The following is a 26,683-nucleotide window of genomic DNA, read 5'->3' on the forward strand; positions in this document are numbered from 1 at the left end:
GCTTTAATTTTATCTATCAAGGAAGATTGTATCACCATATTTGTTAGTTTAACTCCAATTTAGTGAATTCTAATTTCAATTCTAGTACGATCTAACTCTTCTAATAACTATCTTTGAGAAGTAGTTAAATATGCTAGATTACATGTATTCTTGCGGCTCAAAGCATCAGTAACAACATTTGCCTTGCTCAGGTGATAATTGATGGTAATGTCATAATCTTTTAGAAGTTCCAACCATTTCTTTGCCACAAATTTAACTCCTTTTGAGTGAATATATATTTCAAACTTTTATGGTCAGTGCATATTTCACAATGTGCACCATATAAATAATGTCTTCAAATCTTGAGAGCAAACACTAATTCCAGGTCATGAGTCAGATAGTTTTGCACATAAGGCTTTAACTACCTTGAAGCATATGCTATGACTTTTCTATTTTACATAGGAACACACCCAAGTCCTCTTCTAGAGGCATCACTGTAGATAGTAAAGTCTATATCTCCAGAGGGCAATGTAAGTATTGGGGCAGACGCTAATCTGCTTTTTAACTCTAGAAAGCTTTTCTCATATTCATCTGACTAGATGAATTTAACCCCTTTTTGGGTAAGACTAGTCAGAGGTGAGACAATACACTATAATGCTGACACATGAGATACCTAATTTCATAATTGAACAACATTCTTTCTTTCACTTGTACTAATAAATAGATATTTACATATTCTGTCAGTAAATTCTTATTAAGCAGACATATAAGTACCAGATTGGTGACTACTTTTATCGGAGATACTTTGACGAGGGTAAATATGCTTTCCATCTACCTCTCAAGTTCAAACAATAAGCATAAAGAATATACTCCCACAATTTATATAATCATCTCCAACTATTCTTCTGTTTGCAAGTATAAAAGCTCAATTTTAATTTTGTTCTGAAGCGCTGTTCAAGTTTTCCCACATTTAGAATGAAACCTAAATTCTCTGTTAGACATTACAGCTACTAGTATTCAATACAACTCAAACATCTTTAATACATATGATCATTACTATTCTGACTCCTAAAGCCAGTTAGAAAAATGCATAGTTGTCTACTCTCATTACCATAAAAATATAATGAGGTTAAAAAAAATCTACAATCTTATAATGCTCAACCTTCACAAGCTCAAACATCAAGCACAAAGACATAATCTGAAATCTATACTTACTGTGAATCAACCAGAATGCTGCTTACAAGTCTCTATACATCCTTGTACTACCTGAATAAAAATATATCAATAAGAGATTGACTTCTAAATTTCTATCCTTAGCTTATGATCATTTTGGGCACTTAGGCTATTTTTTATTTATAAATTCTTCACTGTTAAGTCATTAGCACAAACCTTTTCTTACCTTTGGTTAATTTTTTTCCACTGTCAAAATATGACAACAATGTTTTAATGACCATGGATTTTAATACCAGGTAAAATAAATTTTTGGTATTTTAAAATATTTAATTATTATTTTTAAAAGAGTATTTGTATTTTTTTCTAAATTTCTAGGGATTTCTATGATTTAAAAGTCTAAATATTATATTATTTAAATGATTTTAATATTTATAAAATAATTTTGTGCGGTAAATTTTTTTGAAATTAATCTGTTGTATTATTGATACTATTACGTATTATTTTTAAATAATATGTTGTATTATTATTATTACATATTATTTCGTATAATACGTTGTATTATTAATTACGTATTATTTATATAATTTATTGTATTATTTCTTCTATTGCATATTATCTATCATATTAGTATAACTGGTATGTTTTGCTGTGTGGATAATTATCCCATAATTATTTGATTTTAAATATAAGTAATTATTTTTTTATTATTTATTCTTGTTTAATTGTGTAATTTCTTGTATTATTTCTACTATTGCATATTATCAGTTGCAATACTATAACTAGTATGTTTTGATGTGTAGATAATTTTCACATAATTATTTAATTTATTTTGTAATTATTATTATTTTTAATTATTTTTCTAAACCCTAAATTCCTTTCACACACACTATATATAATATATATATATATATATATATATATATATATATATATATAATATTATATATATATATATATATATATATATATAATATAATATATATTATATATAATATATATATATATATATATAATATAATCTTTCTACTCTCTCCGGTCTTTCTCTCCTTCTCCTTCTTCCTAAACCACCGCCAACCCTCTTCTTCTTCTTCCTCGAGCCATCAGCCGGCTCGCCGCGAGCCGCCCTAGCCCCAATCGCCGCTGCACCCTCACAGCCAGCGCCGCCCCATATCTCCTCTGCTCTCTCTCTGTCTACCCCCTCGGCCAAGCTGCTCGCCTCTCTACCCGCACCAGGCCGCCGCCTCAACGCCCCACCCTCTCGTCCTCCTCCCCCTATTCGTTGCACTGCCCAACCTTGCCCATGCCACCACGCCAAACATCCCTGCACAACCCCAGTAGCCCCAAACTCCAGCACTCAGCTCCTTCTGCCTCGCGACCGCTGCAGCCCTTGCTCAACCGCCCGAACTCGCCCGTCGCCCTCCGTCACAACTCGCCTTCCGTTGACGTCTCTCCTCCAGCCTCCGACGAGCGACCGCTCTCCTTCGCCCTCCACCAACACCACCTTCCCTCTCCCTTCGCCATCTCCCTCAGCCAGCCCGACTCGCCAGATTACGACCAGCCGAGCTCTGATCTCCAATCACCCTGCACTCACACCAGCAACCCCGACGGAACCCCCTTTCCCAGATCAGCACCATCGCCAGCTCCTCCCTTTCAATCCTAACCCCGCCCAAGAACCCTCCAACCATGACCACCGTCCTACTCAGCTCTCCCCGAGCTCTAGCCTCGCCCGTTAACCAAGCGACCGCTTCGCCATCAACTCACACCTAACTCCACTTGCCCTTGCCCCATAGCCTCCTGCTTCCACCCGACACCGAGCCGTGCCTCACCAAACTCTCTTCAGCCCCTTACCTCGTCGCCACTACCTTCACCCCTGCTCGCAGCCGGCCCACGTCTCCTCTCGCAGCTCGCCCCGTAGTAGCCCTTCCCCTCCGCGCCTCAGCCTGCTACCGCCTGCCATCGCCGCTTCAGCCCCAGCACGTGAGCAATCAGTTCGCCCGCTTAGGTGCCCGGCCCCAGCACACCTCTCTCCCCGCTCCACGCTCTCCCTCAGCCACGCGAGCATCCCGCGTGCGTCGCAATCCGCTCGCCGATGTTGCCGTCCAGCTCCACAAGTCAGCCTTCGATCCGCTATGCGCGTCGCCGAATAACGAACAACAAGCAATAGTGCCGCCGCCTCGTCCGCAGGTTCCTTGGCCTCACAGGCAAGATCTCACTTCCCTTTGACTCATCTTTACAATTTTTAGATCCGTTGTGAATTAATTAATTGCATAGATTAGATTAAGGTATATTATTACATCTATGGGATTGTTTGGTGTGAATAATATTAGATAAATAATAATGATATGATAATTAGTATTTTCAGAATAATTATGATAAACTAAATGAATTTATTTCGACAGCGGAATTATTTTTGGATAATTATATTAATTAAAAGAATTTACTAGAGAACAAAAGCATTTAGAAAAATTATAATAATTTAAATGGAATTATTTTGGAAAAAGAATTATTTTTGATAATTATGATGATTTAAAAGAAATTTATTTGCAAAAAGAATTATTTATTTTGGATTTTAAGTAATTTATAATTTTGTGTGGGTAGTTGTGGTCTATGACATTTCGTGTGCAAAACAACTACGGTTTTTGATTTTATCTTTAATCATAGTTATATTTGATGTTATTTAGTTGCTGATAATTTTTTTGAATAGTATTGAGATTCGGATAACAAGATATTGATAAAACCGGACTGTATGCATGTTTTTACTGATTCACGATTATATTTTATATTTTATGGATATTTTATTATATTTGACATGTCTGCTTTTATTGTTCCTGGTTGTGTTGAGAACTCTAGTAGTTTATGACTTAGTGGCCTCGTGCGTCATGAACAGACCTAGTGACATGTGTGTGTGTGTTGATTGAGTTTAGGTGGTGAACCAGAGATACTGTGGACTTTGATTGTTGACTTAGAAAAACGAAAAGAGTTAGGATGGGGAAGTCTTTGTTCATGTGATCGGATGTGACTGTTGATGTATCTTCCAGGCTTGCGCTAGTGGTTGGTGTCGCCACTGGGGTTGGTTTGTAGGGATAAAGTGAACTGTGTACATCACTTTAGTCAGTGGGAATTTGATTCGTCACCCGAGTTTTTCTTGAGGTCGGACCAGTTAGAAAACGGTTTACGTGTAGTCCTCTGGCCGCATGTGTAGCGGGATTGGATGCACGTAGGGGATTTATGAATAGTTAGTTATCCGATGATATGAGCGTTGACTCTATGTGAGATGTGGACCAGTGGGTTTTAAGATGGTTAGTATTCGACCCGATTATCGTATGCAGTTAGCTTTATGTTTATCAGGTTTTAGTAGTGAATTTGCATGTTGATTTTGTTAGATTTCCAGTTGCACGTCCTTTTGTTATTTCTGTTATCGTATCGTTTTCCGCTTGGGTTTTCGTTCGCTCTATTTGTTTTGTGGGATCTTACTGTGTGTCATGCACGTTGACGTACACATGTTATCTCTAGTGTACGTCAGATTTAGAGGAAGAACAGGTTTAGCTGGGAGATCGCCAGGAGCCAGAGGATTCTCAGTAGGAGTGTCTTGCAGATAGAGTTGAAGAATAGGCCGAAGTTCAGTATCTCGTCTTAATTGATGATCCTAGTTGTTTTTGTAGTCTTTTCCCTTCGATTTTTGTTGAACAATGTATTTCATATTTCTTCAGTATTCATTTGTTCAAATATGTATAAGGGCATGTTGACCCAAATATTATGTCTTGGATGATATTCACTTGTGATATGGATATTTTATTCTAAGTTTGTCTATTATATTCTCTCTATCTGTGATCGGGGACCTGTGCCTTTGCATTGTATTTATTTCTTGACGCTTAGCATATTAGGTTGAGGAGAAATGATTATTTTATTTATCCTCCGTAATCTAATACGTCACGAACTTGTTCACGTTCTGATTCCCGGGTATTTCGGAAAGCGAGGCGTGACAGGTTTTAGTGGTGGCCCATGCAGGTCACGGTCCCGAGTCCTCACTAGTAAGAATATATTGGACAACTTAGACTCATATCATGATTTTATCTGTGAGACTATTCTTGAGCCCTTATCCTATTTTCTTGATAGATTTCGTTTCGTCCCTATCTTATCACTCTTTGACTCCGGAGTTTTCCACGGTTCTTGTCCCATTGCTTCGCGATTACCCTCTCTTTGTATCTCTCCTCTATCCTCGTACCGATCGTTATTTATGTGTTATTATTTTTACGACTATATTTTTTTTGATTTGACTTATATATCGTTAATTTTATTGATTTTTGTATTATTTATTACATTATTTTATGTATCACCCATAGTGTTATATTGTATATTTTTATTAAAAATATATATAATTACTTATATATTCTCAATTATTCAGATCATGTTATTAAGTGTTTTGCATTGCTCTAGACTCCACATATATATTACATAGCATATCTGATATTCAGATTATTTTCTTGTATTTAAAATATACTTTGGCATATCTATATGGTGCATGCGTGCACTTTTTCTGTCATGTCATTTGTCATTTACTTATGTTCTAGATTAATATATATTGTTCGTATTTTTAATAAGTGTGACGCCCTTGTTTTCACACTTGGCTGTAGTCCAAGGTGAACCCAGAGATATCAAACCTGTCATGCACCTCTACTGTGCAACAACATGTTTCACCAATTATAGTAATATCCTCAAGTGAAAACCAATATAAATGAAGGTACAAAACATGCAAATAAGGAAAATATTATATACATGATACAGAAAGATATATCTCATAAATGAAATCATGTCCCAAATAAACTAAACTAGAATACAACTGATATATATATGGAGTCTAAAATAACATGATATGTCTCAACATGAATTGACTAGAAATCGTACTAAGGCATATTGCCTTAACAATATGAGTATAAACTCAGATGACTGAATGGAAACATAAGACTACTGTTGAGTCCATACTAGTAAAAATACGCGATGACGACTATGCAAGAAATCCGTCACCCCACGACTTTCCGATGCTCTGAGCCGCCTGAAAGTTAAAATAAAATAAATAAAAAAACAACAATAAGAGCGCCAAAGCGCTACAGGAAGAACATTTCCGTCCGCCACCAGGGGAAGGGTTACTACATATGACGGAGGCTCTACCAATAAGCATAGTCTACCTAGATCATTTACCCCATGTCTAAGTAGAATTAATATTTTGGAATCTACAACACGAGACGTAGTACGTCGAGCAAAATAATCCAAACAAGGAAACTCTCATGTATATACCATAAGTCTTTAATTGTAGATATCTAAATATTAATACCGAACTATTATATGAAAGGAAATATAACTGGAAAGTAAAACACCATAATAGACATATGTATCAAGGCCTCTCAATCGTCAAATATCTCAACAATGAGTCGAGGTCACTTTTGGCATCCTCCAAATACTCAGTTAAAATTAGCTTATAACATTGATCATTTTCGCAACAAATCACATCCCCGTGTATATCGACAGGATAAGTGTATTGATTCCTATACGAACTATATGGAAAACAAAAACATAGGTTCACCGACCTCTGCGTACATTCGTACAGATAACTAAAATGTAGGTTTACCAACCTTAGCGCACGCTTGTGCGAAAACAATATCATAGGCTCACCGACCTCTGCGCACATTTGTACGTATAACTAAAACATAGGTTTTCCAACCTCAACGCACGTTTGTACGGAAACAATATCATAGGTTACCTATTCCCAAGGATACATGTGTACTTGAACCTACTCATACTCCTCATGGACACGCACGTGTATCGACGCGCGGCCCGTGCATCATGTTCGCGATCAAACGTTCGAGGCAAAACAAGACTCGATCCGTAAATACTAACACCGCCGGTAATTAGTATTTTCCGTATGTATGAATAGTACCCGTATATATGAATAGTAATATTACTTATGAATAGTATCGTATGTATAAATAGTTCCCGCACGTTTGAATAGTATCGTACTCGTGAAACTGTACGTATGAATAGTAATAGCACATATGAATAGTAATAGTACTTATGAATAGTACTCGTACATATGAATAGTACTCGTACATATGAATAGTAACATATTGATGAATAGTACACATACATATGAATAGTAACCATACTTATGAATAATACACGTACGTATGAATAGTAACAGTAACCCAACGCTGGACAAATACGTATAGTTCTAGCTAGCAATATTACGTCTTTAGAAATTTGATCTTATATTCTATTCGTCAATTTTTATCAATATCATACTTTTTCATCATTTTTAGGATTTAATCTAAAATTCATCAATTTTCATCAATATCATGCTTTTTCATCATTTTTAGGATTTGATCTAAAATTCATCAATTTTTATTAATATCAAAACTAAACGGGGATGAGTTTGGAAAGAGATGAACTTGTCTTTATTGATCTCTGAAATTAGAATCCCTATCCGTTCCTGTTTTCGAATTGCCAAAATCTCCTTTCTCTTTCCCCCTCTCTTCTTTCTCTCTCTATTTTCTTTCTCTCTCCTCCTCTTTTCTCTCCCTCTCTTTCTCTCTCTTCTTTCTCCCGCTGATTTGTGAGAAGAGAGCGAGGGGAGGGCCCATTTTATAGAGAAATGAGGGGAGAGGGTAGGTGGAATAGGAAAAAGAGAGGAAAAATATATAATATTTTATATTATTTTAAAAAATAGGATTTCAGACTTCGATCTAAAAAAGCAACGAAAATTTACCCATAGCACTGTATCGATATTCTAAGATCAATGGTATAAACCTCATGTCCATATGATTAATAGAAAAATTATTAAAAATACAAATACGAGAGATGTCAGTAAACGCAATAGCGTCTCAAAATAGTGTTTCAGTCTCCGTTGTCAGAACTCAACGAAAGTTTAACCACATCACCATCTCAAGATTCTAAGATCAATTACAAACATTGTGTCCATATGATCAATAGAAAAATTACTAAAAACAAAATAGTAACAGTTTTCAGTAGACTCACGATACTGAGGCTGAAACTGCGAATCGATCTCAAATCGATTCCAATTTGATCCATTCATCCCAGAAAAATCACCAAAACTCATTTATTATCATTTATAATAATATTTTTAAAATTTTTGGGGTTTTACATTCTTCCCCCTTAAAAGAATTTCTTCCTCGAAATTGCGCAATCGTATCTTAGAGAAAAACACGTTGATGGAATAATCCAGATAAGGAAATCCTCACATACACATCTCGTATAATTAATCTCTAGATATGAAACAAAGAAATATCTACACTTAATAATATAGAATGCAAATACTCTCACTTAACCCCTAACTAAGGGAAACTAGTACGTCGGGCGAAAAATCCAAACAAGGAACCCCCCATATATATACCATGTGTTCCGAATGATTAGGAGCTAAGTGTTAATACTCTCATTCTAGCGTTAAGTATAAATATGATCGTATAGATAATCATAAATAGGAATAAATCATAATTAATCCATTTATCTATTCAAACAGGTGCGGGAAGTCGTGATGCATATCCTCCTCGCGTTCCCAAGAAGCCTCCTCAGCTCCTTTCCGGTTCCATTAAACTTTGACTACGGGAATCACCTTATTTCTAAGTCTCTTGTTTTCTCTAGAAAGAATACAAACGGAAATCTCAATAGTGGTTAAACAATCATGAAGCTCCGGTGCGTCTAACACTCGTAGTTGTTCCTCGTCACGCAAATGCTTCATGAGCATCAAAACATAAAAAATATCGTGCATACTCAATATCGATGTTGAAAGATCTAGCCTACACAATACGGCTTCAATGTGCTCAACAAATCCTAAATGGGCCAATATATCTCGAGGCAAGTTTTTTTCTCCGTCTACTAAATCGCTGAACTCTCTTCATCGGAGATACTTTCAATAAGACATAGTCCCCAAACTTGAACTCTAGCGGTCGTTTCTTCTGATCTACATAACTCTTTTGCTGACTCTGCCCTATAAGAATACACTCTCGAATCAGTGCTACCTTCTCTGTAGTCTGTCTCAAAAGTTCTGGTCCAAGTAGCAAGCTGTCTTCTGGATTTTCCCAACAAATAGGCGATCTACAAGACCTCCTGTATAATGCCTCATACGGTGTTATCCCTATAGTCGCTTGATAACTATTGTTATAGTACCCGTATATATGAATAGTAATATTACTTATGAATAGTATCGTATGTATAAATAGTTCCCGCACGTTTGAATAGTATCGTACTCGTGAAACTGTACGTATGAATAGTAATAGCACATATGAATAGTAATAGTACTTATGAATAGTACTCGTACATATGAATAGTACTCGTACATATGAATAGTAACATATTGATGAATAGTACACATACATATGAATAGTAACCATACTTATGAATAATACACGTACGTATGAATAGTAACAGTAACCCAACGCTGGACAAATACGTATAGTTCTAGCTAGCAATATTACGTCTTTAGAAATTTGATCTTATATTCTATTCGTCAATTTTTATCAATATCATACTTTTTCATCATTTTTAGGATTTAATCTAAAATTCATCAATTTTCATCAATATCATGCTTTTTCATCATTTTTAGGATTTGATCTAAAATTCATCAATTTTTATTAATATCAAAACTAAACGGGGATGAGTTTGGAAAGAGATGAACTTGTCTTTATTGATCTCTGAAATTAGAATCCCTATCCGTTCCTGTTTTCGAATTGCCAAAATCCCCTTTCTCTTTCCCCCTCTCTTCTTTCTCTCTCTATTTTCTTTCTCTCTCCTCCTCTTTTCTCTCCCTCTCTTTCTCTCTCTTCTTAATATTTTCTCTCATTCTCTTCCTCTCCCTCTCTCTCTCCTTCTCTTCCTCTCTATCTCTCCCTCTCTTTCTCTCTCTTCTTTCTCCCGCTGATTTGTGAGAAGAGAGCGAGGGGAGGGCCCATTTTATAGAGAAATGAGGGGAGAGGGTAGGTGGAATAGGAAAAAGAGAGGAAAAATATATAATATTTTATATTATTTTAAAAAATAGGATTTCAGACTTCGATCTAAAAAAGCAACGAAAATTTACCCATAGCACTGTATCGATATTCTAAGATCAATGGTATAAACCTCATGTCCATATGATTAATAGAAAAATTATTAAAAATACAAATACGAGAGATGTCAGTAAACGCAATAGCGTCTCAAAATAGTGTTTCAGTCTCCGTTGTCAGAACTCAACGAAAGTTTAACCACATCACCATCTCAAGATTCTAAGATCAATTACAAACATTGTGTCCATATGATCAATAGAAAAATTACTAAAAACAAAATAGTAACAGTTTTCAGTAGACTCACGATACTGAGGCTGAAACTGCGAATCGATCTCAAATCGATTCCAATTTGATCCATTCATCCCAGAAAAATCACCAAAACTCATTTATTATCATTTATAATAATATTTTTAAAATTTTTGGGGTTTTACATTCTTCCCCCTTAAAAGAATTTCTTCCTCGAAATTGCGCAATCGTATCTTAGAGAAAAACACGTTGATGGAATAATCCAGATAAGGAAATCCTCACATACACATCTCGTATAATTAATCTCTAGATATGAAACAAAGAAATATCTACACTTAATAATATAGAATGCAAATACTCTCACTTAACCCCTAACTAAGGGAAACTAGTACGTCGGGCGAAAAATCCAAACAAGGAACCCCCCATATATATACCATGTGTTCCGAATGATTAGGAGCTAAGTGTTAATACTCTCATTCTAGCGTTAAGTATAAATATGATCGTATAGATAATCATAAATAGGAATAAATCATAATTAATCCATTTATCTATTCAAACAGGTGCGGGAAGTCGTGATGCATATCCTCCTCGCGTTCCCAAGAAGCCTCCTCAGCTCCTTTCCGGTTCCATTAAACTTTGACTACGGGAATCACCTTATTTCTAAGTCTCTTGTTTTCTCTAGAAAGAATACAAACGGAAATCTCAATAGTGGTTAAACAATCATGAAGCTCCGGTGCGTCTAACACTCGTAGTTGTTCCTCGTCACGCAAATGCTTCATGAGCATCAAAACATAAAAAATATCGTGCATACTCAATATCGATGTTGAAAGATCTAGCCTACACAATACGGCTTCAATGTGCTCAACAAATCCTAAATGGGCCAATATATCTCGAGGCAAGTTTTTTTCTCCGTCTACTAAATCGCTGAACTCTCTTCATCGGAGATACTTTCAATAAGACATAGTCCCCAAACTTGAACTCTAGATCCAAACAAGGAACCCCCCATATATATACCATGTGTTCCGAATGATTAGGAGCTAAGTGTTAATACTCTCATTCTAGCGTTAAGTATAAATATGATCGTATAGATAATCATAAATAGGAATAAATCATAATTAATCCATTTATCTATTCAAACAGGTGCGGGAAGTCGTGATGCATATCCTCCTCGCGTTCCCAAGAAGCCTCCTCAGCTCCTTTCCGGTTCCATTAAACTTTGACTACGGGAATCACCTTATTTCTAAGTCTCTTGTTTTCTCTAGAAAGAATACAAACGGAAATCTCAATAGTGGTTAAACAATCATGAAGCTCCGGTGCGTCTAACACTCGTAGTTGTTCCTCGTCACGCAAATGCTTCATGAGCATCAAAACATAAAAAATATCGTGCATACTCAATATCGATGTTGAAAGATCTAGCCTACACAATACGGCTTCAATGTGCTCAACAAATCCTAAATGGGCCAATATATCTCGAGGCAAGTTTTTTTCTCCGTCTACTAAATCGCTGAACTCTCTTCATCGGAGATACTTTCAATAAGACATAGTCCCCAAACTTGAACTCTAGCGGTCGTTTCTTCTGATCTACATAACTCTTTTGCTGACTCTGCCCTATAAGAATACACTCTCGAATCAGTGCTACCTTCTCTGTAGTCTGTCTCAAAAGTTCTGGTCCAAGTAGCAAGCTGTCTTCTGGATTTTCCCAACAAATAGGCGATCTACAAGACCTCCTGTATAATGCCTCATACGGTGTTATCCCTATAGTCGCTTGATAACTATTGTTATTAGCAAATTCAATTAATGAGATATGGTCCTGCCAGCTTCCCTGGAAATCGATAATACATGCCCACAATATATCTTCCAACACTTAGTTGATTCTCTAAGTCTGTCCATCAGTTTACGGGTGGAACACACTGGAATACGATAACTGGTTACTAAAAAAATTCTGGAAGCTCCTCCAGAAATACAAAGTGAAAACTGATCCTTGATCTGATACAATCGTCTCTGGAACTCCATGCAATCTCACGATCTCTCGGATGAATATCCTCGCATAAGTCTTCGCCGTATAAGTCGTCTTCACTGGTATAAAATGTGCTGACTTCGTCAACTGATTAACTATTAATCAAACATAATCATTCCCTTTGTTTGACCTTGGTAACCCCACAATAAAATCCATAAAGATATCCGCCCATTTCCATTCCGGGATGGGTAAAGGTTGTAGGGTTCCTACTGGTTTCTGATGTTCTGCATTCACTTGCTGAAAAATAAAGCATGTAGCAACATATTCTGCTATCTCCCTACACATACCGCTCCACAAAAAGTGTCTCTTTAGGTCCTTGTACATTTTAGTTGTTCCTGAATGCACTGCGTATCTGGTGCAATGAGCCTTATCAAATAAGTCCTTCTTCAGCTGTGGATTTCCTAGCATCACTAATCAGCCCTTCATTCAAAGTCCTCCATCTGTTTCAACAGTCCAATCAGCCTTTGGCTCTTTAGAAATTTCCTTCTTTCAGATTTGAATCCAAGAGTCCTCTAGCTAAGTTCTGACCACTCTATCAGTCGAAGATTGTTGCGCTAACAAAGCTCCTAATTTTTTTGTTCTTGCTCCCACCAATCGTTAGCCCAAAGTCAAACTGGCTAAGAGTATGAAGATCTCGATGTAATGAGTACCTCAAAGCCGCAATCTGAGGTTGACGCTTCCTGTTCAATGCTTCCGCTACAACATTGTTTTCCCCTGATGGTAGTGAATCGCAAATCATAATCTTTGATAAACTTAACCCATCGCCGCTGCCTCTGGTTGAGTTCCTTCTGAGAGAAAAGATACTTCAAACTCTGATGATCGATGAATAGTTCGAATTGTACTCGATACAAATAATGTCTCCATGTCTTTAGTGCGAAGACCACTACTGCTAGCTCTAAGTCATGTGTGGGGTGGTTCTGCTCATGCGTCCTCAACTGCCGTGAAATATATGCTACTACTCTCTGGGTCTGCAACAAGACACCTCCTTGACCCGCTAACGATGCATTCGTGTAGATGACAAATGTCTTATCACTGTTCGAAATAGTCAATATCGGCACTGTAGTCAACTTAGCCTTTAACGTCTGAAAGGCTTCTTGCACTCCCTACCCCAAACGAACAGTACACCCTTCTTCGTGAGGCGTGTAAGTGGCGTAGAAATTTTTGAGAAGTCCTGAATGAACTTCTTGTAATAGCCGACTAAGCCCAAGAAACTACGAATCTCTATGACGGTCTTTGGCAGCTCCCATTCTAGTACTGCCTCAACCTTCACTGGATCTACTACAATGCTCTCTGCTGATGACGTGACCTAAAAATCTAACCTCTGATAGGCAAAATTCGCACTTGCAAACTTGGCATATAATTGATGCTCCTGCAAAGTCTGCAATGCCAATCGTAGATGTTGTTTGTACTCTACCTCCGATCTCGAATAGATAAGGATATCATCGATAAATACAATCACGAATTGGTCCAAATATGGACGGTAAACCCGGTTCATTAAATCCATTAATACTGCGGGTGCATTGGTCAGCCCAAATGGCATGACGAGAAATTCGAAAGACCCATGTCGAATCAGAAAGGCAGTTTTGGGAATATTCATCTCCTGAACTCACAACTGATGATAGACTAAACGAAGATCAATATTCAAGAAATACTATGCTCCCTGTAGCTGGTCGAATAAGTCATCAATCCTCGGTTGTGGATACCTATTCTGGCTAGTGACCTTATTCAACTCATGACAATCTATACATAAGCGTATATTACCGTCCTTCTTCATGAAGAGAACCAGCATTCCCTACGGAGAATGACTCCGGCGAACAAAACACTGGGATAACAATTTGTCCAACTAAGTTTATAGCTCCCTTATCTCAACAGGTATCATACGATAGGGTGCTCGGGATATCAGTGTTGTGTTCGGCTACAACTTGATGCAGAAATCAACCTCTCTTACAGGAGGTAACCTAGGTATGTCCTGAAAGACATCCTGATAATCTGAGACAACTCTAGTCTCACACAAATTAGCACTCAAATCCCTCAGCATCACCTCCTCGATGTACGCCAGAAATGCCTCCGCAAACTGGTTACCCTGTGAGGTTACTACTACCAACTCAGACCATCGGACGCTCGCAACCTGACTATTTTAGCGAAACAGTCAATACTAATATGGTAGGATGATAACCAATCCATACTGGGAATGACGTTGAAATTTGACTCCACAAAACTATCAGATCAATGATGAACTCGGACTCATCTAGACTGATGACGTATCTCCTACAGACGCTCCCTAAAAGGGATACCTCCCTTAAAGGAGTAGAGACTGATAAAGATGCATCTGAGAAATGTGCTACAAGCTGAAGCCTATCCATGGAGGAATAAGATATAAAAGAATATGAAGCTCCTGGATTGAATAAGATTCGAGCTGGAAAAGAATTTACTAAGAAAGTACATTCCACTATGGCCCCGCTCGTACTATGATCACGTGGTACGACTACATATATCCTGATAGTGGCTGGCGACTGCTGGACTACTGATGGTGGAACATATGAGTTTATTGACCCTGAGGAATCTCCTGAATAGCGCAAATTTGGCCTACTGGCCCCTTAATCCTCAGAATGGCTGGCGGTGCCGCGATCCTCTACTGCTGGTAGGGGTGTTATCGGAGCGGATACGGTTCAGATATGACATTTGTCATATCCATATCTGCTTTTTATAAATGGATACGGATACGAATCATGTTCGGTAAGAAAAAACCTTAACCATATTCGCATTTATCGGAAACGGATATGGTTCGGATATTTGAGAATCGGATCGGATATGATCACGAATATAAACAGATATATATATTTTAGCTAGTAATTTATTCTTAGCTAACCCCAAATTTATGTCTCTGGATTAGCTGATTCATTGCTCAAGTTCCAGAATTGTAGGTGAGCCTAATAGATGTGAGTAACTAAAACTGAAATGGTCAGAGCCAGCATAAATTTAGTCGCTTGTTTCTCTCTAGAGGTCAACTTTGATTGAAAATTGACAAAATTGTAGCAATTGGATTGGAATAAATCACACTAATGAGTGAAAGAACCATAAGAATCTGCAGTAACAAAATTTCGGAGGAAAGTTAAGAAAATTTGTACAAGACTAAAAATTTAACATGAAGAAGCTATCTGCGCATAACATGACTATTAAATAACTGATCATATACTTCTAATAAATTTTTTAACATGGCCATTTTGGTTTTTAACTCAAATACATCTCACAGAATACTTTTCAAAACATAAGATGAGCAAAAAAGAACATTGAAATGAAGCGAACAACTTCTCGCAGGCATTATATCAAACACCAAATATGCAACCAGAAACTAACCTTGATTAGCCCTCCACATATCAACAAACTCCCTCAACCCCTTCACCATTTTCCCCTTCCACTCGTCAGAATCCAGCCTCGGCCCCGGATCGGATATGGTCACAAATATAAACCCCTCTCCATGACCTAGGCTTCTTCCCCAAACCCCCTCGCCATCTCCATCCCCAGCTTCGGTCCAAACCCATCAAGAAATAGTACCTCTAAAACCCCTAAATCCACAACCAAGAAGCCCCAGACCCCCAACAAGAACAGCCATACCCTCTTATCAAATCCCATCATTCGAGTCGTAGACCTCCATGAGGCAGGAAAGACGAACGGCGAATGGATGGACGCGGGCGAAGACGACGGCTAGATCCGACGGCCAGATTCGACGAAGACAACATATGTACGAGGATTTGACGATGAAGATGGGTCCGGCGAGCGGAGAAGATGACGAAGGCGGGTCAAGAGTCTTGAGAAAGCTCTTTGGGAGTCTCAGGACCGTCGGGATCTGACGAATTTGGGCGGGTCAAGAGTCTTGAGAAAGCTCTTTGGGAGTCTCAGGACCGTCGGGATCTGACGAATTTGAGTGGAGGGGAGCTGGAAATTGAGTGGAGGAGGGCTGGAGGCGGAATGGGAATGATATCACAAAGCTAGGTTACAGACTTACAGGTTTGGGTTAGTGGTTACGGGTTTGTAATTGTAATTTTGGGACCCGAATCATTATTACATTTGCGGATATCCGTATCCGCAACCTTCATATCCGTTTCCGTATCCGAAAAAAATCCAAAACCATATCCGTATCTGTTACCATATCCGCCCGGTTTCAAAATTAGCTTACCATATCCGCATCCGTTCGGATACGGATGCGGATCGGTTCTGATATATCCGAACCGTTTGGCACCCCTAACTGCTGGCATTGAAAATCTTTGCTGCTGGTGTTGAAAATTTTTGCCTCACTGCTGGGGTCTTCCAAGTCTTGCAAAAGGTTTCTTGTCATTGTCCTTGTCTCCGGATAGTCCTACTTCCATAATTAACTATCGGTATGTCTCCGTGCTTCACAGGCTAGTTTTAGCTGTTAATCAAAGTAGTAGGTGAAATCCTCCCATGGACTTGATATTCGTTTCTCCGACGTAAAACTAAAATTGATGTTATCCTCTGACATCGCCCTTTTAGCTGAATATGGCTAACCTTTGCTTATGTATTGATTCGACCTTAAGAAAATTTCTACATATTTCTTCCACTTATAGGCTACACATGAATTTGGCGTGCCCTGAAGCTAGTGTGCTCTTAGTGTCTGATATATTCCTCAATCTTACTGAGCCAAGCTCCTTGCTTTGCGACTCTATTAACAGCTGGATGTGGTGATGTTGTAATTGTCGGTATTACCTCTTCAAATAGGTACGGTTGGTACGACTGGTGGTGGAACTTCAGAATGTGTAATCTGGCTCGTTACTCGCTCCTCAAGTGTTGCTAGTCTCTGCTTCTGAAATCGACGTTACGAAGTCAATCAGATACTGTAGAGCCTGCTGTGGCTCAGGTTCTGCTTGCCTAGCTTTTCGGGTACAAGTTTTACCTCGACCATGTCCTCGTCCCGATATTTATAATATCAAGATGAGAGCTTAATTGACATAGTAAATGAGGTCGTAAACACATAACGTATCATGATAAGTATTCACGCAAATACTTTTCAATCAAAGTAAGGTAGTTACAAAAAAATCATAATTTTTGAATATACATATATAACATCCTCACTTTTTCTAGGAATTTTATCGGACTCTATACATGAATCCTAGAAAACTCTATTCTAGCTCCACGACTCGACATATGATGATCCTAAGAATACTGGAACTAGAGCTCTAATACCAACCGTGACGCCCCTGTTTTCACACTTGGCTGCAGTCCAAGGTAAACCCAAAGATGTCAAACCTGTCATGCACCTCTACTGTGCAACAACACGTTTTACCAATCATAGTAATATCCTCTAGTGGAAACTGTACAAAACAGGAAAATAAGGAAAATACTATATACATGATACGGAAAGATATATCTCATAAATGAAATCATGTCCCAAATAAACTAAACTGTAATACAACTGATATCTATTTGGAGTCTAAAATAACATGATATGTCTTAACATGAATCGACTAGAAATCGTACTAAGGCATATTGCCTTAACAATATGAGTACAAACTCAGATGACTGAATGAAAACATAAGACTAATGTGAAGTCCATACTAGTAAAAATACGCGATGACGACTATGCAAGAACTCCATCACCCTACGACTCTCCGATGCTATGAGCCGCCTGAAAATTAAAATAAATTAAAATAAAAAAACAACAACAAGAGTGCCAGAGCGCTACAGCAAGAACATCTTCGTCCGCCCCTAGGGGAAGGGCTACTACATATGGCAGAGGCTCTACCAATAAGCATAGTCTACCTAGATCATTTACCTCGTATAACAGTTACATTGGACCTATGATCTTTGTTGTAATACATATAAAGCTCTCTCCCCCTCTGTCCATCATAGAGCTTATCTCCATTCTATTTAATATCTCCAAGATGTTGGCATACCCCTTCAGATTCTTTGAATCAACTCCTCTTTTAAACAAAAAGAGAACTTTCTCATACTTCTCTTGTCTAGCCCTTGAAACTTGATCACCTCGAGTACGTTTGTGTCTAGACATTCTCTATAACAACAAATAGGCTTGAATTAGGATAGAGAATATAGATTTATAAGGATTAGAAGTAGAGAGATTTGGAAAAATCATGATAAAGGATCAAATATAGCATTTCTTCCTTCTGACTATCAATAGTTCCAGCAAACTATTGATGGTTAGTGGGCACCATCGATGGTTAATGAATAGATCCGTTGATTCCAACCCTAAAACCATCCAAATTCATGCACAAATCTTAAAAATTTTTACTCAAAACATCAATTCTAATCACATGCTACTCATACTCAACGAGATCCATCACAAATATCACATAAAACCCTAAAAATTAATCAAAAACGTGATTAGGGTTTCAAATTTTACCTTGTTGACGATTCAAATGCGTTTAGATCACACATGAAGATGATAAACTCCTCAAACTAGCTAGAACACAATAATAAACTAATAAAATCGAAGAGAAGATGAAGAATTTGAGAGAGAGAAAAGAGTAAAAAGGTAAAAAAGTAAAAAAAACAGCCCCCATTTTTACTGCCCATTGATGGTTCACAATTGATGGCCATAGATGGTAATCCTATAATTTTTTAACAAAAAGAATAAGAAAGCAAATGAAAAAAAATGATACATATGGGTATTACTTGAGATAAGAACTTACCTATATAAGGAGATACTAAAAAATAATATTAAAAACATGTATCTCCTTAGTTTTCTCTTTGACAAACGATTGGATTATTGATCCAGCACTCCTTTGAGCAACTTATGTGTGTGGCATCAATTCTCAATCTTTCTGTAGCCCTACAGAAAACTAGAAATGTGTGATCTAGATATCCACATAGGTCCATATTGGTTGGAAATTGTATATTTAGGTACCCAAATCTGCTTAACTACTCTATATTGCATATAATAATTCATTGAAACATGATCCATTCTACTACATAAATAACACATAGTAGATGATACATTAAGAATGAGTGCAAAGCAAATTAAATTATTCCTTTTTACAAATGAAGGTTGAGACATTTTATGTTTTCCTGAATATGAATAACCAAGTCTATTTTTAGCTTTTGCAAAATGTTAATTGGAAAGGGACATGTTTAAATTTAGAACTCAATGAAAATTTTTTCACTTCCTTTTCCAAATTAATATATTTAGATTTTAGTTGTTTATTTTCAGAAACAATGGTAGTGCACTTAGTTTTAAATGTTATTTGTTCAGAAGACACTTCACACAATAATTCAAGTACCTCAACAATCAACTTTTTATTTTCAATAATTTTATCATGTAGTTGCTTAGATGAACAAGAATTTTGATCTTGAAAAAGAGAACATTTTCTACAATCAATTATGGCGATATCAAAAGGTGAATTATGTGAATCCAAATTTAGAGAAAGAGATTCAACTTTCTCACATAAGATTTTTTTTTCTTTCCTCAAATTTGTATTCACTCTTTTTGTCACGTTATATTTTTTAGCAGTTTTCTCAAATTAAATCTAATTTGTGGGCACATATGATTAATCAATGTGTATTACAATCCTTAAGGATAACCCGTATAAAGTGATCAATCAATTTGGGTTATGGGTGTTTAAATAAATCATGGGATAAATGTGTAGATACCTGTTTGTGGAAAAAATTGAAAAAAGACAATGGGGAATTAAATTCGTATTGTTCTCTCTAACAAACTTAGAAAAAGAAATTACAAATCTTCTCGTATCGGATTTCCGATTTACAAAAGAGAGAAGGGTCGACAGAGATCATTCCCTTTGTTTAACCTGGGTTCTTCTTGATGTTGATGGGAGTTTAGATTCTTGTATCTCGTTAACGATCCGAATACCTCACTGGAACGTTGTCTTCGCCTATTGACTCGACGTCTTGGACGTACTTGTAAAGTAAGTTTGAAACTCTTGACGAGTTGATAACTTGGAATGAGTTTAAAACTCTATGAAAGAGTTGATTTAACCAAAATCGGTTTGTAAGCCAAGGATGAAGAAAGCTCCTGTTGCCGAAGAATGCTTTGAGCTCTCCCAGGATAAATGCCGATCTCCCTTAAAGATGATCTGCCAAAAGATCTCTTCTTTACTACCGAAAAGAGGATGAATTACAGATCCCCAACTCAGTTGAGTTTTCCGCTATTTATATAGGATTAAGGGGTGTAACCGCCCACTTAAATCTCTCATTAATGAGGGTTTAATAGGGTGTAATTGCCCCCTATAAATCTCTCCACGATGAGGGTTTAATGGGGTGTAACCGCCCCCATAAATCGCTCAATGATAGGGTGGTGATCCCCTCAAATCGTAGGAAGAAAACAATTTCTGGAACCGTTCAACTCGTGTTTGAACGAGTCAAATGCAGAATTTACATTCTAGGCATGAACTATGCTTTCTAGACCTGGGACGCAGAGTTGGGCTCTACATTTGAGCCTGCAAACGCACGAATTCTGCGTTCTGGACCTGGGACGTAGAGTTGAACTCTGCGTTTTGAGTCCATGAACTCTGTGTTTTGTCGTTGGGATGCAGAGATGAACTCTGTGTTTTGAGTCCACGAACTCTGTGTTTTGTCGTTAGGATGCAGAGATGAATGCGTCTTGATTTAAAGAGACTGTCAATTTGTAGTCTTTTTTGCTAGAACGTTGCAAAGACTGTCAACTTGTAATCTTCTTCTTGGCTCCTTGAAAATATGATAGTTATCAGAATGTAATTCCTGATGTTGATTGTGAAGGTTGTTGAATTAGAACTTTCGTCGGTTATTATAAAGGTTGTCAGATTGTAATCTTCATCGATCTATGTAAAAGCTTTCAAATTGCAGCCTTCTAAAAACCGTTAAATTGTAACATCCATCATCGATATTTGATAGGGATCAGCTATTTGTAGTAATTTTTAGATAGCCTATAATACCAGGTTGTAATTATAATTTGATGAGGGGAAAAATTATAAAAGTACAATACCTATAAATAAGGGGTATGGTCCCTTATCTAGGGTTAACATTCTCTATTCTCTTATCCCTATCTAAAGAGATTCTTAGGAGAGACCCTCAAGATTAGAAGATCATCAAAACCCTAATTCAGATTCGTGTAATGGATTCAAGTATAGCTTTTGCTTGTGTTGTTTTAATCTCTTTGGATTAGTCATGGTTATTAGATCTATATTAGATCGATTTAAGTTCAACAAGTGGTATTAAGCCACCGTGATTATCTCTTAGGGATTTAAGATTAAAGTTAGGGTTTTTTGATCCTAATCTGTGTTTTTAAGAACTGTTCCACAGATGAACAGTAAATAGTTCATGTTTTGTTTCGTTTTTTCTTTCATTTTTTGGATCTGGATCAAGAATTCATCTTTTTTTCATTTCTGGGTCTGGATAATTGCTTAGATTTAGTTGTTGAATCTGGTTATGAATTAAAATAGAAAATATAAAATTAAGAACAACAACAATTTGGTTTGGCTGTCGTTTTTTAAAACTCCTCCCCGACGATGTTCGTTGGCGACCCTGCTGTCAAATGATGACAGTGGCGGCGACATCAAGAAACCCTAGGGTGTGGGAGCTTAAGCATTAGCGATGACGGTTAAAGATCTAAACCCTAAGGGGTGAAGGAAATTAGGGCTTGAGGACTTTTCTCAACTCAGGCGAACTTCGTCGGCAATTCTACAGGCGAGGTTGGATGTTCACTTCAGTTGAACTTTGGTTTGATTCTAGCAAACTTCAATTTGCTTCAGACGAACCTCGTGTTCGATTTAGATGAACTTCTGTTCGAACATCAGACGAACCTCATGTTCGATTTAGACAAACTTCGGTTCGAACATCAGGCGAACCTCGATGTTGCTTCAGTCAAACTTCGGTTCAAATTTCAGTCGAACCTCGTGTTTGATTTAGGAGAACCTCGATTCAAAGTCAAATGAACTTTGTGTTCACTGCGAGCGAGCTTGATCTCGATTCAGGCGAGGGTGAGGCTCGACTACCGATGAGCTCGACATTCAGATCTCAGGCGAGCCTCGATATTTCACAGGCGAGCTTGATCTTCATCGGCTCATTTGGGAACTTCAGGCAAGCCTTTCGAAGTTCAACTTCTGGCAAGGTCGATGCTCGACTTCGGCGAGCTTGAGACCTTTTCAAATCAAGCGAGCTTCGGCTTTGAATCTGGCAGAGCCTAAGATTTCTTTGGTTCGTTGGCTAAGAAACTGAAGTTTGGATTTGATTTAGGGCACAGAACGAGCCCTTGAAACAAATTAATTTTGTTATGGGCCTGTGTCAAGTTTTTTTATAGGCCTATAATCAAATTAATTTAGTGTGAGCCTCTAAATTATTTTATTTTATAATTTAATTCATTTCAGGCCAAAGCCAACTTAAGTTTCTTTTGGGCCTGTAAATTATTATGGATTATTTGAGTTACTCAAATAATCAATTAAGTTATTGGGTTATAATTTTCCCTAGTAAATTTTAGATTTTGGTTTAATTTAAATTAAATTGTTTAATTTGAATTAAATTTCATACTTAATTAATTATTTAATCCAAATATTATGACACTAAGGTATCAATTTTTTGTCTCTCATTCCAAATGATTAATTGAAATAAGAAGTTGCCAAAGTAACCTCTCTTGTGTAAATTGTTCATAAGAAATGTTAGATGGTTATGGGTATGTTTCCGTGTAAATATTTAATCGGCCGAAAGGAATGTTAATATTTATTTAGTCTACATACACATCTGTGATGATAAACGTGTGACAATTATAAGGTTTACATGTGAATAATGAATCGATCCAAAGATAGTTTCATTATTTAACATGTGTTATTGTCAGTGTTTGATTATTGCAACAAGATATCACTTACAATTAATTTTACTATCCAAAGACTTGATATTAATGTTATGCCAGATATATTGAGATGTGATTTGTCATTATTTGAATTTTATTGATTACTAATTATGATTAATAATGTGAAAATCTTTTATTTATTTTAGCTAATGCATCTGCTGCATTAATTTCTGCTAACATCAACTCAATTCCCATGCTAAATAGGACAAATTTTAAGGTTTGGAAAGAGAACATTTTAATTGTTCTTGGCTGTATAAATCTAAACCTTACATTAAGGACTGAACAACGTCACCCTCTTAATACAGATAGCACTCCTGATGCAAAGAAGTAGTATGAGAAATAGGAGCGTTCAAATCGCATGAGTCTTCTGATCATTAAGCGCGATGTTCCAGAAGCCTTCAGAGGCATAGAATTCGAAGGGATTACTAAGGCTAAAGATTTCCTTGCCGAAATTGAGAAATGTTTTGCGAAAAAACAATAAGATAGAAACAAGCATGCTTTTAGCTCGCTTGATTTCAATGAAGTATAAGGACAAAGGAAATATCAGAGAGTATATTATGAAAATGTCTCATATTGCTTCAAAACTTAAGACACTTAAACTCGATCTTTGTGATGAGTTATTGGTGCATCTTCATATTGCTTCAAAACTTAAGACACTTAAACTCGATCTTTGTGATGAGTTATTGGTGCATCTGGTTTTATTGTCTCTTCCTGAAACTTAAGACACTTAAACTCGATCTTTGTGATGAGTTATTGGTGCATCTGGTTTTATTGTCTCTTCCTGCATAACTTAATCAATTTAAGATCAGTTACAACTCCTAAAATGAGAAATAGACTCTAAATATGTTCATTTCATACTATGTGCAAGAAGAAGACAAGTTGAAGCAAGATAAGACTTAAAGTGCTCATTTGGCTTATGCCTCTAAAGATAAGGGTAAGAAAAGAAAGAATGATAATGAAGCTGCTAAGGTTTCTGTTCACAATAAACAACATAAGGATGATCAGTGTTGTTTCTTCTACAGCAAGTCTGGACACGTAAACAAGGATTGCACCAAATATCACGCCTGACGTGCTAAGAAGGGTATGTTCCTTACTTTGGTCTGTTCTGAGGTTAATTTAGATTCAGTACCTAGAAGCACTTAGTGATTAGACTCTGGTACTACTACTTACATAAGTGTTTCTATGCAGGGTTGCCTGAGCTACCGAAAACCAAGTGATGTTGAAAGACACATATTTGTGGGTGATGGACAATCAGTAGATGTGGAAGCAATTGGGTAATTTAGGTTGTTATTAGGAACTGGTTCATATTTGGATTTAAAAGATACTTTTGTAGTACCGTCTTTTAGACGGAATTTGATCTCTGTATTAGACAAATCAGGTTATTCTTGTTCATTTGGAAATAATCAATTTAGTTTATCTTTTAATTCAAGTGTTATGGGAACTGGTTACTTGAGTACTTATGATAACCTATATTTGCTTGATACAATTGCTTCTTATAATGAATCCTACCTATATTTGCTTGATACAATTGCTTCTTATAATGAATCCTTGCATGTGGAATCACGTGGTACTAAGCATAAATTAAATAATTGCTTCTTATAATGAATCCTTGCATGTGGAATCACGTGGTACTAAGCATAAATTAAATAAGGAAAATTTAGCGACATTATGGCATAAACACATGGGTCATATTTAAAAGGTAGAGTTGAGTGTCATGTGTCTGATGACATTTTGGATTCCCTTAATTTTTTAGATTTTGACGTATGTATTGAATATATCAAGGGAAAACATACCAAAGTGACTCTTGTCTGCTTCGGAATTTCATAGCCTTGAACTCGAGTATTTTGAATCACTTCACGTGGAACGAGAAACGGACTGGGCGTATGCAACCGCAGGGCCTCCTTTATCACCGATTTCAAATAGGTCATTGCGACCAAGTCCTCGTTTTTCATTATGATCTTTACACCAACCTTACTTCGTAATTCCTTTTGTAATTTCTTCATGGCTTCTGGTGTTCTTACAAGCTCTGCCATAGCCCATTCTAGGATCAGTGCTGTTACTATGGTTCCCCCACCAAATGTGTCCTATTAAATTTATGAAAAAAAGAGACCAAAGTTAATTAGCAAAAGATCAAACCATGAACACAATCGCAAATAAGTAACGATCAAGTTAAATTACCAACCCCAACGAAAGCTTTAATGCTCTCTTCGTCAAGCAAACTTCCAGTTTTGCTATCTTTCTGAAGCGAGAGCAAGATATCGACGAACGAATCAAGCTCAGACCCATGATTTATCGATTTACTGTCACCACTACGTCGATCCTCAATGATTTGTTCGAGGATTTTATCCACCTTGCTGAATGTCCTCTCCAATCTCGCATCAAATCCACTGAGGGTACTTAACCATGAAAGACGCGGGAAGTAGTCCCCAAAATGAAACGATCCGAGCAAATCATTACTTTCCTTGATAAGCACATCAGCCACCTCATTCCATCCCTCCTCTCTCGAGCGCTTGTTAAATACTATCGCACTAAATACCTCCTTTGCAAATATCGTTATAGGATCGCTCAAATTCATCTGTGGTCCTAGTGATGATAGCTTCATAATGTTATCGATCATGGAGGCTACCGCCTGTTCTCTTAGAAGACAATAAGATTGAATCCTTTGCGGGCTTACGAGGTGAGAAACAATGAGACTCTTCATGTTCCTCCAGTAATCGCCTGGCGGCGCAAAAGCAACGTCTTTGGATCCATATAAAAGCTTGTTGGCTACTACGAGGGATGGCCTACCGGAAAAAATGGCATCTTGCGTTTCTACCACCTCTTGTAGTATCTCTGGGGATGAGATAATTAGAGTTCGGATTTGGCCGAGGTGGAGGAGCATGAGAGGGCCGTGTTTGTTTGAGAGGGAGGCAAGAGATCGATGAGGCAGAGAACCGGTTAGTTGATGGAGGTTTCCGATGATGGGGAGCCTGGATGGAGATGGAGGGAAGTCTCTTTTACTGGTGGAGGGTCTATAATGAGATAGCAGTAAGAGAAAGGGAGCTAACAAGAGGAAAGGAAGAAGGAAAGATGGTGAGAGAATTGGGAGGGACATTTTTTGTTTACTGTTAAAGTTACATTTTCTGGTTTAGTAGGAAACAGCAGACTTCTGAGTTGAGGGAGATAATTATTTTATGTAGGAATCAGTAAGCTTTAAATTTTGGAAACACTGGATTAATGAATTTAGTTTTCTTGCTACTTTGCTTTCACTGTCAGCTACTCCTCGCGGTTCAGAAAACAAATAAGATGTTAGGTGCCTTAAATTAATATGGGGAGGGTGGCTGATACTTGCACTTAATCTGATTTGATTAGAGAAACTAAATAATGTCCAGAAGTTTAATTTAGTAGTTTTATTATTATTATTATTTT

General features: G+C 37.2%; 1 protein-coding gene across 2 annotated transcripts in view; it reads right to left on the minus strand.

Annotated features, from left to right (window-relative positions):
• Positions 1-26,394, minus strand: part of LOC109836165 (cytochrome P450 71A1-like) — a 30,015-nt gene extending 3,621 nt beyond the window's left edge. The window contains exons 1-3 of one of the 2 annotated variants that reach the window (XM_020404047.1): positions 25,458-26,394; positions 25,069-25,359; positions 6,132-6,205 (exon numbers count right to left, since the gene is read on the minus strand). In XM_020404047.1, coding sequence (XP_020259636.1) covers positions 6,158-6,205; positions 25,069-25,359; positions 25,458-26,369 — 1,251 coding nt within the window. In that variant the 5' untranslated portion in view covers positions 26,370-26,394 and the 3' untranslated portion in view covers positions 6,132-6,157. Of the gene's footprint in view, positions 1-6,131; positions 6,206-25,068; positions 25,360-25,457 lie in introns of those variants that run through there. The other variant, XM_020404048.1, reaches the window with a different exon arrangement.

This window comes from Asparagus officinalis, chromosome 4, assembly GCF_001876935.1.
Source record: "Asparagus officinalis chromosome 4, Aspof.V1, whole genome shotgun sequence".
Taxonomy (NCBI): Eukaryota; Viridiplantae; Streptophyta; class Magnoliopsida; order Asparagales; family Asparagaceae; genus Asparagus; species Asparagus officinalis.